Genomic DNA, 19,572 nt, shown 5'->3' with positions numbered 1-19,572 from the left:
GTAAAAAGGGCAATTAAAAACGTCCCGCAAGCCAAAAGGGATTGCACTTCAAAGCGGAAAGATAACACGGCAGTCTCCAAGTCTATAAAGGACTTTGTAGGGAAACACTACAAATCTACAGAGCCGGTAATAAATTTGGAATACGAGGAAGATGAGGAGGAGAATGGCGCGGAGGTCAGAGAAAACACGGGGGTAGAGGAGGAGAATTAGTTAAGGAAAGAAATGGGAGAATATCCCGAAGAAGAAATAGAGGAAGGAAGGGAGGACCCTATACTGATAAACTTCACCCTTTTCAGTCAAAATCTTCAAATAGCAGCACCTCGTCTTTCATCATCGCCAAAAATGTGTTCGCTGCAATCCTCAGAAAATGAAGGGCAAAAAGGAAATGAAAGTCAGAGCCCGAGCTTTGTCTGGGGAGGTGCGCCAGATCAAGCTCTGCAGCATCTAAATGGCCAAAAAAAAAAACGAGCAGGACGCTATAAGAACTGGAAGTCAAGCCAATTCAGAAAGGAATAACCCACAGGACTCGGTCCTCTCTGTAACGCCCTCTTCCTCGTTGATGGATCTAATATTGATGTCACAGAAGACATTACAAGGAATTCTAAAAGGAACATTGTCAAATAATGGAGTGTTGAAAGCTCAGAAACTGTTTTTAAAAAAGATTGAAGAGGAATTGGTGGGGGTTAAGAGCCAAATGCCAAATATGTTAAGTCCTGTAGTTACCCCCCAGCCTATAGAAGAAAGCGTGGAGAATGAATCTGCAGAGGCAAACGTGGTAAAACTAGTAGCTTCCCCTCAGCACATAGAACAAAGTATAGTGAATGAATCTGTAGAGGCATTAGATAATGTATATATCTCCAGACACCCAATGCTGATAAAAAGGCGTGGTGTGTATGTAGTGGCCCCTACTAGAAATAGGGTAGGCAAGAAGCGGGTCCCGAACATATCAACAAAGAGAAAAGGGAAGAAACTGGAGGGGGAGGCACAGTCAGGCCTAAATGCATTTGCTCCGAACTGTGTACCGATTGGACCCTCGCAATCGGAGATTAAAATAACTAAGACCCCAATAGTATCGAGGAAAAGGCGGAGTAGTAAGGAGTTGGAGGAGAAACCCCTAACAACCCATACCGTAAACCAGAAAGTAAAGATATCTTCAGGACAACCCAAAAGTCGCCAAAGAGTTGACAGCTCACAACCTCGAGAACCAGCAGGAGGGGAAAGTAAAGGGATGGCCCCAGGGAGATCAAAGGGTAGTCAGTTAAAACACGAAACTCCCAAGAAATTACTAGAGGTGGATAACAATAAATGGGTATACCTGGAACAGATACAGGCTGTGCAAAGGGGAAAAATGGTTAGAAAAATGAACCCCCTAAATAGGGCGCAGATTCTGACTGCATTCGCCAAATGCAGTAGCCTGAGTGGGATCAGCACAAACGATCTGAGGCAGGTAGGCTTTGTTGAAAATAAAAAGGGTAAGGAAATAACAAAAGTGTCACTTCACTCGGACCTGGTAAAAATGGCAATTCTAAAAGCGACTAGTGAGATAACCCAAGTGGGAATAAGGGTAATACCAGAGAGGGAAGTAAAAGTCCTCTCAGGCAGTACCTTTTTAAATTGCCACGCAGGTCTAGGGAGGAGACAAGTGAAGTTATTAAGAGATAACGAAGAAGACTGTAGCCGCATGAATATAGTGATAAATAATACAGGAAAGGATGCCTCATGGGATAATTGGAGTCTAAGTAGAAGCTATGTGGGAGACCCCAACGAGAGATATACGGAGGAAGAGGCTGAAGAGGGTGGCTTAAGTGAGGTAGAATAGGATGGGGGGTGCCACAATGTCTAAGTCTCTTAACATGGAATGTAAATGGCCTAGGCAATGAGTTAAAGCGAGAATATATAAAGGAAGTAGTAAACAAAGTGGAAATTGCCTGCCTACAAGAGACTTGGACATGCGACGAAACCCCACTCATCGAAGAATATCTACAATTGAGCCGTCCGGCCACGAGAAAAAGATTTGGTCGCCCATCGGGGGGGTTAATGACTCTAGTCTCAACAAAAGTATTGAGAGAAGTAACATCGTTAAAAATGAAATGTAAATGGTTACAGGCTTGCAGACTAGAATTATTGACCTTGGAAACGAAATACAAAATGTTGACTGTGATAAATGTTTATATGCAGTGGGATAATGCAGCAGAATATGAGAGTGAGATGGGATATTTTAAAGAGGATGTCGACCTTTCATTAGAAAACTATGCATCAGATGTACTGATAATTATGGGGGATTTTAATCACAAGCTAAACCCAAAGAAGGCCGATCTCTGGAATAGAGAATTGTGAGATGTATATGGAATAAACCACGCTAGCTTTCCAATATGTGAGCCCTCGAAACAGGAGACAGAATTAGTAAACTTTCTAGGAGGTAGGGGTCCCCTATGTCTGAATGGCAGAATGAAGACAGATTGCCCAGCAGGGAAGACCTTTAAAATAGGTCTACAGAATTGTCCAATTGATTACATGTTTATGCCAGCTTGGAATTTCCCTCTAGTACGGGAATTCAAGATAGACCAAAAAGAATTTAGTGACCACAATCTACTACAGTTAAAGATATTTGGGGGAAGAAAGATGCCTAGAGACAAAGTGATCCCACAGGATGTCGAGTACCCTAAATGTGTAACGACACGACTCACTGAGGAATACCAGGAAAAAGTGAAAGCTCTGCAAATTAAAGTTGAATCAGAAGATTTAGAGAGAAGAAGCTTGGAATGCTTTATAGAGAAGATAGCCCAAGTAGTTCAGTGTCTAAGAATAGAATTAAAAAAGGATAAAAAGAATAGCACAAAACCCCCGGTCAGTCGAGTAAAATGGTTCTCTGTCGAGTGTCAATCAAAAAAAAGGGAGATACGGTCAGCACAAAGAAGGCAAAAAAAGAATTTCACCCAAGAGAGAAATAAATGTATAAACAAGCTGAATCAGAATTTAAAAAAATGGTAAATGATGCAAAAAGGTCATATAAAGAGAAATGCTTGTCAAACCTGTTAGAAGCAATTGAAAATAAAAATCTAAGACAAATGGTAAAGGCAGCGTCTGGTCCAACAGACGGAGAAATGAAATGTGTCGTCAGTGAGGCAGCCTGGGAGGAGTACATAAGGGAATTGTATGGGGCACGAGCCCCTCGAGGACAGGTAGAGCCCCGAAAGTGGCAGGAAATATCTGAAGATCTTAAATCAGAGTTTAATGAAAAGCAAGTAGAGCATACAATAAGAGAACTGAAGCTAACTCGTGCGGCAGGCCCAGACAACCTTCCCGCAATAATATTAAAGTCAGAGGTAAAGTGGTGGGCAGGATTCTTTGCCCGGATGTTCCATATAATACTATCAGAAGGCATAATGCCACCAAATTGGAATGGCGCAGTAATCAGGCCAATCCATAAGAAAGGGAGTATGGATGCACCACAAAACTACAGACTGATTAATCTCCTAGACATAGGAGAGAAGGCATTTTCAAAAATCGTGTTAAATCGACTTAACGCATGGGTTAAGGAGTTTCAAATCGTACCCATAGAACAGGTAGGATTTAGGGAGGGGCACTCCACGATAGACCACGGCTTCGCATTGTGGGCAATGGCAAAGAAGTCAACTGAACAAATCGGCAAGTTATGCTGTTGTTTCGTTGCCTTCCGAGCAGCTTTCGATTCAGTAGATCGGGACTGCCTATGGGAAACATTAATGAAGGAAAAAATTCCCAAAGACCTACTGACAATAATAAAAGAACTACACCGAGGAAACTGGGCCCAAGTAATCAGGGATACTGTGGGGTCATTGACACAGAAAATACCCATTGCAAACGGCTTGAGACAGGGTTGTGTTCTGGCCCCACAGTTATTCTCCATATTCCTGTCAGACCTACCTGCCTACCTAGAGGTTGAGGGTAGCGCAAGTCCCAGAATGGACGGAAAAAAGGTGCCCTGACTACTTTATGCAGACGATCTGGTAATAGTAGACCAGACCGAGATAGGCCTCCAAAGAAAGTTGAACTAATTCAATGTATACTGTGCTAGCAAATTCTTAACAGTAAACCTAGACAAAACAAAGGTTTTATGCTTTGGTAAAAAGGCAAGTAAGTTTAATTGGTATTTAGGTGATCTTAAACTGGAAACGGTCAAAGAATACCGTTACCTAGGGATATGGTTCGATAAGACACTAAACTGGCGTACACATCTGGAAGCCCAAAAAGCAAAAGCTCATACTTCAATCTGTGGACTAAAAATGTTTAATCGGGATTATGGGGATCTGTCACACCGTCCACTATTAAAAGCTTTTAACGCAATGATACCCCCACAAGTCCTTTACGGAGCAGAAATCCTTTATTAGAGCGGTAAGGGAGTCTGGGACTTGGTGGAAGGGAAATGCCTGAAAAGCCTCTTATCTCTCCCACAATCATCCATGGCCCAAGCAATAAGAATAGAAATAGGAACAAAGTCTTGTGAGGTACAAGTACAAACTGCGTTAATCAGACTCTGGAAACGATTGGAAGATACAGAAGGTCAAAAAGTTGCACAATGGTGTAGGAAAGAGATTTAAAATAGTGACCTAAAATGGGCAAAAGCTTGTAGGGAAAGAATGGTGCAGGTTTGTGAAAGGCTAAAGGTGGAGGTGAGCCAGGAAACGCAACAAATCGTCTGTACTAAGAGTGAGCTGAAATTTAATGGGAAGGAAGTATCCAGAAAGACTGATATGGGCTATCTGGCGAAGAAAAAGTCAGTAGAATTTATGATGAACTCTTGGTTAAATGAAAACTGGTTTCCCTACTTAGATATCCTTCCAAATCGCTGTTAAAGGCAGGTGATATTAAGATTGCGGATTGGGATCAATCCATGGTTGATAAATAAAGATCTTAAATCAAAAATGTTAGATCATAAAGGGTGCTGCAGGTGTAACCTGGGCACCAAAGGAGACCTTGTGCATATCCTTCTAGACTGCCTAACATTATTAGAACAGCGGAAACTGTGGCTGCGCCCAATATTTTTAAAATACGATATAAGAACAAGGGCACAGGCGGCCAACCTCCTAACAGAAATGCCCACTATCAAGATTGCTATTGCCCTAGGAAAATATATAAAGGCGGTCCAGAGCCTTCTAAGAAGCCAGGAGTAATTTTTAGGATTATATGAATTTTAAACCAATGAATTATATACCTGATCTAAAGAAAAGGAAAAGTGGTTTAATGTGATAATAAGTTTTATTATAAGTGCCATTTTATTGGTGTTGGTTTGTAATGTATAAGGGTGTGTATGAGTTTTAACCTATAATGGAATATTTTGTACATGTTTTATCACCTTTTATGGGAATATTTTAACTTGTGGTATTGCCTCTAGCTCTTGTTTAAAGATTACGATCATAATATACATATCTTTGACTTGACTTGACTTGAGTAGCTGTAACAGGTAAGTAAAGGCATTATGTGAGAGATGAGTAAAAAGTGAGACAAAGTGCTCAAAATAAAGGCAATGTTGTTCTCACAGAAAGAAAAGAGAAGCAGCAGCAAAAATAGAGAGAGGAAGCATAACTCTTAAACGCTTACGGAGAAGATGTTAAGGAAAGGACCTGACTTGAAAAAGTTATTGAGAAATATGAGCCTTAAAGACCACGTAATAGCAAGAATGTGTAAAATAAACTTATACGTCTGAAATAGAGCAGCCTCTGTATTATGGACAGGACAAAACCTCAGGTGGGGAAAAACATAAGAGTATGGGTAGCCTTTAAGTGATTCTGCTGGTAATGAACAATATGTTGGAATATTTTAGCGACAACCTTGGTTGCGTGGAAGGAGGATTATAATATTGAAGGCTGGCTTCTTCAGAAGAGTAAGAACAGAGTCTGCCTTTTTGAATGAAGGAACAAAAAAGAAGAGCTCAGACTTGGTGAGTAGACTGGCAAGAAGTAGGAGCAGGAGTGAGGAAGCTGTTTTAATTTCCAGTAGCACTGGTTAGCTCAGCAAATGTGCATATAAAACGTTTGTAATATTATGAAATGCTATCTTATGCTTCCAGTTGCCCAACGACCATGGTAGTCTTCTTTGAGTAATCAGTCTCATTTGTCCTTTTCTGCTGAATAGGTTTAGGATACTTGTGCCAGGCAATTGGGGGAAATCCAGGTTTCGCCAGCTCTCTTCTTCACTTGGATCTGAGCAAAAATTCGGGCCTTCTTGCTACAGATGAAGCCAATGTAAGTTATTCCATGATGTTGATAATTCTACTATTCAGTTTTGACATGCTTCATTTCTCAGAGGAGATTGGGCAAATATTGCTTCAGTGAGGGGTTGGGGACTTCTTTGCAAACGTTCACATTATTGCCTATGTATAGTTAGAGTCTCAAATGTAAATACCTGCACAGGCACTTCTTGTCTCACATATACAGACATCAGGATAGACTTGATGAAGGAGAATTATATTTTCTAAGGCATTCTGTAATGCTTGGCAACGGATCAAAGGGCTTCAGCCCTCCTAAAAAGGAATCCGGGTTCTACACATTTTATTAAATCCGGTTTTTCATTAAGATGACGGCCCAGCAAGCATAGCTGGATACTTGTTTTTTTGTCTCCTGCACCCCTCACCTGTGAGGTCCTGCAAAATATCGGCTAGGCCTCTTGTATTCTTCAATCTATATCCACTCTTTTTAGGTTTTAAATGTTAGTGCAATGAATGAGTTCCAAACCTTTTACCCATTATGAGGTTTTGGGCCAAAAATAACGTAAAGACCCCAAAGCAAATGCACCCTCACTCTACTCTGTAATGCTCAAAAGAATGCATCCTGTTTTGCTACTTTTGAGAAGGTATAAGCTGCCTCATATTTATACCATGTTTAATACATTACATGTTTTAAAGTACTATGCTCTTCTTGCCTGTTACTATTCCATGTTCTCAGAATCTGAGCACACCGCCGACAGATTGTATCTAACATACCAAACTGTATATGAAGCATTTCGATGGAAAGGCTCGTCCTAATTTGCAGATATTCCTTCCATAATACACTGAACCATGCAATAAAATGGTATACACCCGTTACAACGGATCTTTTACTCCGCAGACCCATTACAACGCGACCATTACTCCGCATACCATTACAACGCATTGCGCTGGGGGGCGCTCTAGGATAGGGGATAAGTATAATTTACTATCCAACACCTTCCCTAGGGTCCACGGGGACTGGAGTTAGAATAGTAAATTATACTTACCACTATCCAGCGCCCCAAGGCGCTATGCGTTGTAACGGTATGCGGAGTAAAAGTCGCGTTGTAATGGTCTGCGGAGTAAAAGTATGCGTTATAACGTCATACATCCAATAAAATCAGCTAAATCTTTACCGTATGTCCCTGGGGCAAAGCTTTAGTTTTCTGACTTGCAATAGCAGAATTAAAGTGTAATAAACCAAACCGAAAGGAGGATAATTTTTGTATGAGCCCTAGACGAGAGATTCACACTGACTAACTAGCATACCCATATAAGTGTACTCTTTTATGGTCTTGATCTTATTCATATTTATAACATATGAGAAGTTACTTATCTTATTACTTGTACCAAGGACCATTATTTTTTTTCTCCTAGATTAATTCACAGAACGCTCTGCTTTGTAATGCTTTTCACATCTGTGAATTTCCTTTACCATACGATATTGATTAGACCTAACATAATTATATTGTATGAGTATATTAACATATTCAAACTTTTGTTCCCCAAAGATTGGGAAAATTAGCAAACTTTCCTTAGACAAGCAAATAAAGCGGTAGTTGTTGAAAACAATGAGGGTCACCCCTTCAGGTCCAGAATTTTCCTTGTAAACTCACTAAGATGACCAGTCAATCCCAACACAGTTATCTTTATAAAATTCACCTAATACTGTGATTAGTGGGTATGGAACATTGTATCAACTTTGTCCTTAAAGGAGGTCAATCAGCCCTGATTATCTGAGATTTTGACTCTTGGCTCATAGTTGTGAGTCAGATAGGTTTGGCTTTTCCAATGAAAAATTACTCGAAAGGGTGACAAATCTCATAAGGCTGAGGGTAAGAAATTCCGAGATGTCCCCCCCCCCCCTCCCTCCCAAAAAAAACAGCAATATTCAGACCTCATACTTTTTTTTTTAAAGGCAGTTGGAAAACGTATTTGTTTCCGAGAAATACATTCACATTACCTATTGCTAAATAAGCTACTATTAGAATAGTGATCGTGCTGTAGTTTCTGTTAGTTATTGCTGCTTTTCTAGAATTTCATTTTAATATCCTTTTTTCTTTCTTCTTTTATATATTATGAACCCGACAGGAAAATTCACACCTCACAGAAAAAAAAAACGGATTCAGACTCCCTTTGTGTTTGTGTGTTTTCACTATGCTGCCTTTTGAGCCTATTTATGATGTTGATTATGCTGTGCTTTGCAGTCAATTTAAACAAGTATTCTGCAACAGCCACTGAGGCTGGAGGGAGTTTTGCCAGTTTTGATAATGATTGCTGTGTCTTACTACTCCATGAGGCTTAACAGGCCAGATCAGGGTGAGAGAACCATCAACACATATGGGGCAAAAGAAGGACGGTTCACATAGGGAGTGAGCACGAGGAACCAGCTAAATGTGAATGCACTGCAAAATATTTTTTTCCCCATCTGGTTACCCGAATTAACCTTGGTTGTTTGTCGATTTACCAACAAACAGTAGTAGTGCAAATGCATTTGTGCATCCTTTGGCCTGTGATGACATCACCTTGATTGTCCTTTGTACCAGTTTTTGCCCTTCATCAGCTTTCTGTTTGCTGCTGTGGTGCTGGAGGAAGGAACAGGGTGAAAACAGAAACATACTGCTTCTACAGAAAAACTACTGCTCCTGGCTACCCTTTAATTAACGCCTATGCTGGCCTCTCATGAACGTAGATTGTGGACGCACTTTAAGGGATCAATAAAGATGGACTTGAAATCAATAACAAATGTACTATTTTGACCTTTAAATAATCTCTGAATCTAGTGCATTGTGCCACTAGTCTCGAAACATAGAAAAATTGTCTCACAGCCTCTCATGTACAACGATTGGTCCATTCGTACTGCCAGCTGTTATGTTCATTGTTAAAAAAAAGTTGTGCATTTTTGGAGGTAACTCTAATTGTTTCTTTTGTCTTCTCCTACAGGCACTGTACTCTTTTCTGGCCCAGCCCAACACACTGGTACACCTGAACCTTTCTGGAACTGACTGCGCTGTGGACACTGTAAGGTTCAGCCATAGAACACTGTTTATTGTATGCCGTAAGAGTTCAAGGGCACTTATGTAACCATGCTATGCTGAGTCATAAAATCCCACAAATTGGTTACAAACTTTTAAATTCTCTAATTTGACAGATTTGCTTGAAAAATACTGTGTGAAATAAAAAGTGCTAGAAAACATTACATTAAAATTAATTAGATGGTTACGAAGGACAACCTAGTGAAAGATACTATGGGTTAGTGAACAATAGGGCAATTAGCAAAGCATTCATTGTGCAAAGACACTGACTGCTTTGCGACACAACTTTAGTTTCTGATGTGATGGATGTAATAGATATTTTGTAGTGCAAATTTACCGATCCGAGGTCTTGCTCCATTAATATTAGTCAGGGAGAATTTGTTAGTGAATTTTAGTGAACAGCCTGAAAATGCACAGAGAGAGACCTATGAGCGACAGCAGACTACCATTCCTGCATTCAAAATTGTAGAATGTCTACTTTTTTAAATGTCAGCTGATTTCCTAAAGGAATTTGCCTAGAAAGAAGCTGAGCCATCTACCTAAAAAATGCTAAATGGAAGCAATTGCCTCTACTGATGATGCCGGTGAAGAAACAGCACCTAGAAATTCCCCTCCAGTGACATTGGTTAGTTTCATAACCTATCAGACACAGAATTACAGAAACTGAATCTAGCCATAGCGCCTACTGAGAAGATATGGTTCCAGTTTGATTCTAAAGTAAAATCTTAAGTGCCGCGGGAGCCGGCACTCCTCTTCTGGTCTGCCCGCTCCGGCGGGCAGACATGGAGACTCCTGCTGGTCCGGCCGGACCTCAGGGGAGTGCGGCGGCACTCCCCCAGCCTCCTCCTTCTCTTCAGGGCCCGGAGTTGGGATCCCAGGCCCCCTTGACTTCCTTGCGGGGGCGCGATGGCGCTCCCGCACTCCGTTGTCGCCAGGGGCTGACTGTGTCGTCGGCCAGGAACCTCGGCGTAATCTTTGACTCTGACCTTTCCTTTGATCAGCATGTCAGAACCGTCGCAGGCAAATGCTTCGGAATGATCAGATCCCTGAGAAAGTTCTTCGACTTCCTCCCCATCGATGCCAGAAAGACGGTGACAGTCGCGCTCATAATCTCGCGACTAGACTACTGCAACGGTTTGCTTGCAGGAGTCAAAAAGAGCACCCTCCTAAAAATGCAAAGCGTACTTCACACTGCTGCCCATCTCGTCCTGGGCCTACCCCGCAGATCCTCCATCTCCGCAGCGCTTCATTCACTTCACTGGCTCCCCCTTCACAAAAGGATTTTATTCAAAATCCTGATTATAGCCTTTCGTGCCTACAATAAGACAGGCCCTAAATACCTCACCAGGCGCTTTCCCCACTATGTGCCCAGCCGTCACCTTCGTTCAACCAATGACAACCTCATCCTCATCCCGAAATACAATCTGAAAACGAAAGGTGAAAAGACCCTCAGCTTCCTTGCATCTAAAGCCTGGAACAAACTGCCCAAAACCCTCAGACAACAAACCCAGGAAAAATCTTTTAGAAAGCTGCTAAAAACATGGATCTTCAACCTCCCGGACGCTTATTCCAAAACTTCCATCTAATCCTCCTGGACTGGTTCATTTAGGTTCCAAGCGCCAAGATGCTCCCTCCGGAGCGAACGTCGCGCTCTAGAAATACCACACAAAAAAAAAAAAAAGGGCCAGGGTGGGCACCTGCCACCCCGGTTGGGCTCCTTCCTGGGGAGCGCAATGGCGCTCCCCGACTTTTGTCTTCACAGGGGGTGCGTCGGCACCCCCTACCTCCAGCGGGGCCCGGAGTTGAGATCCCGGGCCCCCTTTCACCATCTTTACGGGGAGCGCAACGGCACTCCCTATCTTAGCTTCTGTTGGGGGCAGCCCCCGGGACCTGACCCACCCCGGGGACACATTCAAAACTGGCGGCGGAGCCCGTACGTGCTTTGTCATCGGTCTTCTTGGAGGTCAAAGTTCACCTACCTTCTGGGGGGCATATCTCAGCCACCAGGGTACCGATCTGCGTAGTTTTTGTCTCCTCTTGCTCCTGGTGGAGCTTCCCAGCCACTGGGAGCACTCTATGTTGCCCTCTGCGTCTCACAGAGGGTGGATTCCTCCACTACCCACACATCTGGTTATGCTATGTACTTCCATTCCTGTGCCAAGGCTTAAAGAGGTCTGGGGTGGCAAAACAGTAGTGTCAGGTTCTATGTGCTGGAGGCAGGCTATTTGAAATATAAATGGAGCAGGGAACTGCTCTGCTCTCAACAATCCTGGCAGGATGGCGCATCCTACTAACTAACACCTAGTCCCACTTAGTCTCCCAGCCAGGAAGAAGAACACAAAGATAAGCTAATCAAAGTCATGTGATCTGGTACACTGGCAGTATGCACTAAATGTTTGGGACAAGAAACTGTAGAAAACAAAAGATAGAGCAAGGACAGAATACAGGGAACGTTCTTATCCCTAAGCACTTATTTCATAAACAACGTGGACGAACCCATTAGAGGCGACTTTGTTATGTCTATTGTACCAGGCACCACTCAGGTTTGTAAAAAGAACCCTCACCCACCAACCTGGTTGGTGGCATGCTTCATCATTGGGTTCCCAACTGGGTAATCAAATGCTACCACGCTGTGCTACAATGCCTGATTACAGCAGAGCGTTTTGTTTTGGTGATGTGTAGTGAAGTGGTGAAGTTAAAAATACCTCTTTGATTCCTTACTGACCAATTTTTATCTCCAGCGGCCCAGGATATATTAAGAAATAGATGGATAAAAAGAAGATTACTAATTGGTTTTCATTATGCTACTGGTCAACATGTTCCAGCCTCTTAAAAAAATCGTGGAGCCTTTCTTCAGGGCCAAACAATGTGATATAGTCTTAAATAGTGAAAGTGGGAAAAATAAGCAATGTTTATGTTTTTTGCAGCACACATGCTAAGGCGTGCTGTGCATGCAGTGGTTAGACCTTACTTACGGGCCCACTGGTAAAGATAAAACACTAGCTAAGTGATTCTTGTAGCTTTACTGATCCAGGGAGGAGCGTACACCTTTAGTCACACATTCGTCAAGGTTAGGCGACCGCTGTTACACATACTCCAGTCTCCATGGGATGACGACGATGAAACAATAAAATACCAACTTTCTAAATGTGGTATTTTAAGAATGGTGACTTAAAATCCAACTTTTCCATTAAAGAAGATTTTACATTAAAATGCATTTGAGTCCAAACATGAAACATGATACTTCTACTTGCTCTAACTTAAAAGTTAGCACTAATTAAATGCAATAAGGTTATGTTATGTTATCCAAAGGGAGAGTTAGGCCTTTTAGTAGTAAGAAAACAAATGTAGGTGTTGTTCAGTACCAGGACATGTACAGCATATAGGCTTTTAGGGCCTATCCTAGGGGTGCCTTGCAGGTATTAAAAAGGAAGGTATAGGCCTGCAAAAGGTTTATTTTGTGAGGTCTGAAATGTCTGTTTTAAAACTGCACTGCAGACTGCAATGGCAGACCTAAGACATATTTTAAAGTGCTACATAATTGGGTGACACAATGAGTACTGCATTTAATTTACAGGCCCTAGGTTTATGGTATAGCACTTAACAAGGAATTTGCAAGTAAATTAAATATGCCAATCCGGTGTAAGCAAATTGTGCCATGTTTTAGCAATAGAGCACGAGCACTTTAGCATTGGTTAGCAGTGGTAAAGTGCACAGGGTCTAATGGCAACAAAAAACAAAGTCAGAAAACAGGAGGGGTATAGGCAAAATGTTTGGAGACCACACCAAGGGGCCCATTATGATCGCGGACGGACTTGAGTCCGTCCGCGACCATAGAGGAGGAGGGAACCTCCGCATGGCCTGCGGAGTTCCCTCCTGTGCAATTAGCATGTGACCGCCACCCTGGCGGTCACATCCTCTATTTTTACCATTGCGGCGGGTGCGGCTTCAAGCTGCACCCGCCGCACTGGTAAAAATGCAAACATTGCATTTGGATGCAGAAAGCGGCAGGCACCGATTTCTGCATACAAATTCAGGGGGGTACAATAGGTACCCCCCATTTCCCCCCCTTCACCCAGGGGGCCCGCAACGGGCCCCCACAGTGAAGTTACACATGCTTTTCCACGGCGGAAAACCCGCCGCGGAAAAGCATTTTTTTACAGCCCATCCTAATATGGCTGATGGTGTCTGAGAGACACCGCCACCATATTAGAGCTTTTCCGCCGCGGTTGTAAGCCAACCGCGGCGGAAAAGCTGCGGATGGAAACCAGGACCCACCAGCCATCGTAATGTGGCGGTGGGTCTTTGGTGGGTCCTCTGCGGTTTTTCCACATCCTCCGGGCTGGCGGTGGCTTCCGCCGGCCCGGAGGATGCGGAAAAACCGCAATCGTAATAGGCCCCCAAGTATGGCTAATCTAATATACACCATCTGCAATGAGTTTGTTATCAAGTTTCAAGACTGGCCACTCTCACCCTGCTTCTGTATGGCCACACCTCTGCAACGCCTATTTATTTATTAATGTATTTGTTAGATTTGTATTGCGCATGGCTGCCCCAGTGACGGGGCGTCCCAGCGCAGACCAACAGCTCCCAGACGAGAAACCGAAGCAGAAAGCATTAAGCCGGAAAAAGCCAGGTCTTAATGGCCTTCCGGAATGCAAGATGATATTGAATAGCTCTGATGGACTCAGGGAGCGAATTCCACAGTTGCGCAGCCAGGCAGTGGAAGGGACGGCCACCAGCTCTGGCTTTCCAAACACGCGGGGTGCATACCAGCGCTAAGGTGGCAGATCTTAAAGGACGTCGGGGAGCATAAGATTGCAGCCAGTGAAGCTTCTTCAGAACATGGGAGATTGAACAAATGTACGGGAGGGCCAACAACATGCAGCATTCTGTGCCCTTTGCAGACGCTTGACGCTAGCCTTATTTGCGCCTAGATATAGGCTGTTCCCATAGTCCAATCTAGACAAAATAGTCGCCTGCAGGATGATGTGGCGGACTTTCGGGGGTAAAAAAACCAAACGACGGTTTCAAGCCCCTCAGAACACCAAAACAAGTCCGGCCACAGCTTTAGATTGGGCGTCAAATGTTAGGCCACTGTCGAACCAAATACCAAGATTTTTCACTGTCTCCTTGGGCAAGGGGGCAGGTTTCAACCGGTCTTACTTGACTTTCTGTCCGAGCTATGGTCAAATTAAAAACCATATGGCTATTCACCGGAGCACCTCCTTACTCATCTCAACATTATCATATGACAAAACCACACATTCACAAACCTAAAATAGAGGGCAGTCTTTCTCTTATCTAGCCCAAAACTTTGGGGTTCTCTTCTATTTGACCACAGCACTGCTGATTCCCATCTGTCTCTCCTCTTTAATTATAGCTTTTTCACTCTTTCTTAAACCAGCAGTCCCCTTAGTCTATCGTCTTCCTTCCTAGTGCTACAGACCTTTGGTTGAAAGAGAGCTTTTTAAATCCCCATTAATGTAGCGCATCAAAACAGTTTTCAGCATGGTAAATGGAAAGACCGACTTTCTGCAACTTTCCGGATATTATTCATGGTTCACCAATTTGGGCTGGTGGAGGCACTGGCATGGGAGGTCGCACATACTTTTTAACTACCAATAAGTTATTTTCCTGGAATGGCTCTTTTTCTTAATGGATGCTTAATTGCTGATATTTTGGACTCAGAGTACCTAAACCTGTTGATGTCTGATGATGCACCCTCAAAAGTGCTAGTTAGAATTTCTGGAGGAGAACTTGAGCCAAGCTGAAGATGATCTGTTCGGACTGGCATACATAACTTTTACAATCACAATTAAAGATGCTATTTAATGAAGAGGCAGTTGAGAAGGTATGAGAGACCTCTAAAGTTGGCCTTATGAGGGTCTACCTAGCCACCTCAAGGGGAACAACTAAGATATATACTGTGGCTAGTCCTAACTAGCCACCAAATGACACTTTCTCATCATTTTATCAAACACTGTTGCTAAGATTTGATTCAGAAAAGGTTTGGGTCTTGTTGGAAGAGACATAATTACACCACTTAAGAGCAAACAACTTGGCAATCTGTGAGATTTGCTCCTTAAGTGGTGAGGCAGGTGTTTTGCTCACAATGTGAAGGGAAGTGCGGACATTTGCTGCAGTTTCAATTCTACCCAACTTTCGAAGATTAGCTATTTTTGCAACTGCTGGCTGTTTATAATAGCCTCTGTGGGAAACAGCACTTTCATTGTCCTTGGATTGTTTGTGATACTTATAAAAGGTTGAATCTCTCAGCACTTGAAGTATGCTGGAACACATTATTTTTTTAACAAAACCATATTTTCAAACATACCCAGTTAGTCAATGTTTGCTGATTTTAAAATGCATTTGCCAGAAAATGCCAAAAGTAAATTATATATTGAAGTGAAAATAAAATTACACAACACTTTAATCCATTGCAAACTGCCCAGGCCCTTGCAAAAACTTTCAAAGACTGTATTGTACAATCATCCCCATCACGGAGGTGGGTAATCCATATAATAAGTAAGATCCTGGACACTGCCTTTTTAAAGAGTATCTTTGGCTATTTATTGCGATTTTTTAGTTTAATGTATGTCATCTAAGCTTTTCATCTTTTGTCCTAGTAAAAAAAGATTGTTTCTTGATTTTCTCTAAAGATGTTTCCCCTCCTCTTTCAATCCAACCTGTCATGCCTTAATTTTTTTGTCCAGTCTGCAGTTGTAAGATGTTGGCAAAAGATGAGCAGTGTCTTCATGGTTTTTTGTTGCTGATGCCTACAGCATTATGGACTGCGGTGTATCTTACAAGAGGTTGAGCGATATGGAGATGTGTGCTTCAGTAAAAACAAAAAAATAAGATTAGCAAAAGTGTCACTTCTCCATCTTCCACTTCAGCTCCTTTGGTAAGAGGGGCCGTTTCCTCTTACTCTGCATTTCATGTTACCACTTCTGATACGTTTGGAGGAGAAGAGCAGCTTGAGGTCACCATCGCTCTCTCTCCCGATGTTGTTGTGGAAGTGGGGAGGAGCAGGTGGTTGAATTCCCCATCAGTCCTCTTTGAAGAGACTAGGTCTCCTTTTACACAGCAGTATTATAAAAATATTGCTCCATCATCTTCATTTCATTCTCAAATCAATTGTCTTCGGAGTATGCCATAGCTATTCAGACTGTTCAGGACAATACAGCTGTTACAGTGTCTTTACCTCAGGTTGATCAACATGATTAGAACCTGAGTAAGGTTCTGGGTCATCTTCATTCTTCTTAGCTTCAGATACATCATCAGTTACTGAAAGATGAGGTGCCATCCCCAGATAGGTGCCTTTCTCCTAGAGCTGAAAGGCCATTCTTGCAAAAAACTTAGAGATAAAGACCTTAGAAGCATCCCTAGCACAATCGCTGAAGGAACTCTCCAAGTATCTTGAGAAACAAAGACACATACATGTTATTCTTCAAACCCTGGCTTTTCCACTTAAGGACATGCCCTGTCTTCTGCTTCTCCAAATTCCTTTAGTTTCAGAATTGTCCCTGTAGATGATTTATTGGTGAACTGTGAACTCTTTAATAGACTTTAATAGAGCCTTTGCCCATTAAAAATTATTCAGACTAAACCACAGATCTGTTTAATAGTTCAACTAGTTCTTGGTTACTTAGAGTTGATGACTAATACCTTCTTGAAGAACCCTTTCCTGTTTGGCCTGTTAAAGAAACCCTTCTCCACATTCTTTTATGGTATCTGATGCAAAGAGGTGCAATGCTTATGGCTCCATGTCTGCAGCTAACCAACAAGAGTGAAGCAAAAGATGGGATTCCTTAGGACATTTGTCAGATGTATGCCGATATCATTAGACTTGCAACCACTGCAGCTATTTTAACAATCTTTATCGATCCCTGTGGAATTCCATAAACCAATTTATAGAATTTCTCCCTAGAGGAAAAGGGAATATTTTCAGGTGACTGCCAAGCAGGTTATGATCGCTCTGTCAATATGATTTGTACAACTCACGACATAGCTACACTTGTCATGATAGATTTTTGCCATGGTCTTTCAGTACAGCACACTTCCTTGATACTTCTCTTCTCTCTTAGAAAGCAGACACAGCACTTGACATTGAAGCTGCCTCTAAATAAATGTACTCTTTTTGGTTCTTGTGCACATGAGATGATCCAGAAAAGAAAATCTGAGATATTAACATCACAAGTGGAAATATTTTCCAAGAACAGTCCTAACATAATTGCAAAGGCAGCCAATATGCTTATTTGGCATGTTTTAAAAAATTGGATTAGGAGCAGTGTTAGTAGCAACAGCCTTTTGAGCATAACGTGTATTTGTAAGGCGCACGTTCAACCATAGGCATTTTGGCGCAGAATAACAGATGTTTATTGTTACCCAACAGTACTCATTTTATCGACCTCAGATGGATGAAAAGGCTCAGTGGACCCACTGGGATTTAAACCTGTGTCCATTAGGTTGAACACGGGCCCTGCAGTGGGCACATTAGTCCACTCAGCCACCAGACCCGGTTATTACTAAAAAGTCCTCAGCATTTGTAGGAAAGGCTTCTACTACGAAATATTAGCTACAGCTATCTGATTCTACCAACCAGCACCCTGGTAGTAAGGAGTATTTCTATCTATATTTTAGCTTGGATTAAACTTACTAAAGAAATGTAGGTGATAGGTATTAAATACAATGGGTACATCATTAGATTTTCAACTACTCTTCAGTTTTCACCAAAGAGGATCTATCTTGTTATTTTGGACTTGTTTGTCCAACAACCACTAGAAAAGATGGAGTTATATAAGTCTGTTGGTGGCATACTGTTTTGCGGAAAACAAGAAACACAACAACAATTGAAGATTTGCACAGAGAACAGATAATGATGGCTTTTTATGACCGTACAATATACAAGTTGAATGAACAACTCAAAATATTTGGGAAGATATGGGCCCCTTTCGATTACCTCAGATAACCAGATGAATACTGCAACTTATTACAACAACTAATCGAATACTGACACCTGTTTGCTCTTTATACTTTGCCCTTCTATTGATGTCCTTTTCCATCTGTTGAGGAGAATGGGTTGTATGTTACAAATTATCCTGTTCTTCTCCTATATTTTGTCATCATATTTGAATCTTTCCCGCATATTACCCATTAAGAAATCCATTCCAGTTGCAGTTTCCATATCTCTTAGCTTTGTGTTAGGCACTCTATATCCACTACAAAAACTAGTATAACTTTTCTGTATCTTCCTTATATACTTCTTCGTCTGTACTGCACATCATTTGTATGATGATTTGATAATAGAAATGTGATCATCAACACTTCATGCTATGCCTATTATAGTTTCTTAACAAATAATGGCTGTAAACATTTTATTTGTACCAGGTTTCTGTGAATGCAGACTGTGGCAATCTGTTTCAATCACGAATTCCTTTGGCTGCTTGTTGACAGTTTACGTGTTGTTGAGGTCTGCTTTTACATTGTCATTGTGTTTGTGTTTGGTAGCACTTTTGTGTTCTCTGGGTCCCAAATCACAGAAATATGGAGATTTACCAGAGACTGGTAAATCAGTTCTGGAAAGCTCTGCTGGGAGCGATTGTGGGTCAATATCTGGTTTAGATTTCACTACTGACTGTTTTACAGGCAAGCTATAACCACATGTGGGAGGGTATTTGGATGATTCTTGCTTTCTTCTGGTCGTTTTGAATCTTGCTTTCTTCTGGTTCTTGTGTCTTATTGGTTTGGTATTTGACAAATTAGCCAGCCATGTGCAGCCATGATGGTGTATTTGGCCGAGACTAAAAAGTAAAAGTTCTTCTTAAATGATTTTAGATTTCTTTCAGTGACTTGGATCGTGATTGAGTTGCTGAAATAGCTTTTGATTGTGTGCTTCCTGGAAAAGGGTTTTTCTATAACATCATGTAACCTGCCCACTTGGAACTCTAGATTCTTCAAACAGTGAGATTAGATCTAAATGTCTGTTGAAACATTTGAGGGTTGTGATTAATACTAGAAGGACTGTTAATGTTCTGCCAGTGTTCCCACGTGTGTTCATTTACAGAAAGACTTTCTGGGAATGGTTTTATCACAACATGCTTACATTTCACTCCTGACAATCTTTACTCGGGTGAGGGGTAGATTATTCACTATGTACTAGAGAAAGAGTTCCACCACCATTTGTGGTGCACTGTGCAGGTCGAACAATGTGGATTTTTTTGTGGCAGAATAACAATCTGCCTATCATGCCAAAGTGAGAAAAGTCAAAGGGAATTGAGATGACATATCTTGCCATGCCAGGGAGGT

The 19,572-nt window shown here is 41.9% G+C and overlaps 1 protein-coding gene across 1 annotated transcript in view; it reads left to right on the top strand.

The window, feature by feature from the left end:
• The window catches only part of CARMIL3 (capping protein regulator and myosin 1 linker 3), a 1,019,681-nt gene that overhangs the window by 512,481 nt on the left and 487,628 nt on the right, over positions 1-19,572 (top strand). The window contains exons 13-14 of the mRNA XM_078644900.1: positions 6,115-6,224; positions 9,170-9,247. Coding sequence (XP_078501026.1) covers positions 6,115-6,224; positions 9,170-9,247 — 188 coding nt within the window. The remainder of the gene's footprint in view (positions 1-6,114; positions 6,225-9,169; positions 9,248-19,572) is intronic.

Source organism: Lissotriton helveticus, chromosome 5_1 (assembly GCF_964261635.1).
Source record: "Lissotriton helveticus chromosome 5_1, aLisHel1.1, whole genome shotgun sequence".
Lineage (NCBI taxonomy): Eukaryota > Metazoa > Chordata > Amphibia > Caudata > Salamandridae > Lissotriton > Lissotriton helveticus.
The sequence above is the reverse complement of the archived record's forward strand: the minus strand, read 5'-3'. Positions and strand labels throughout refer to the sequence as shown.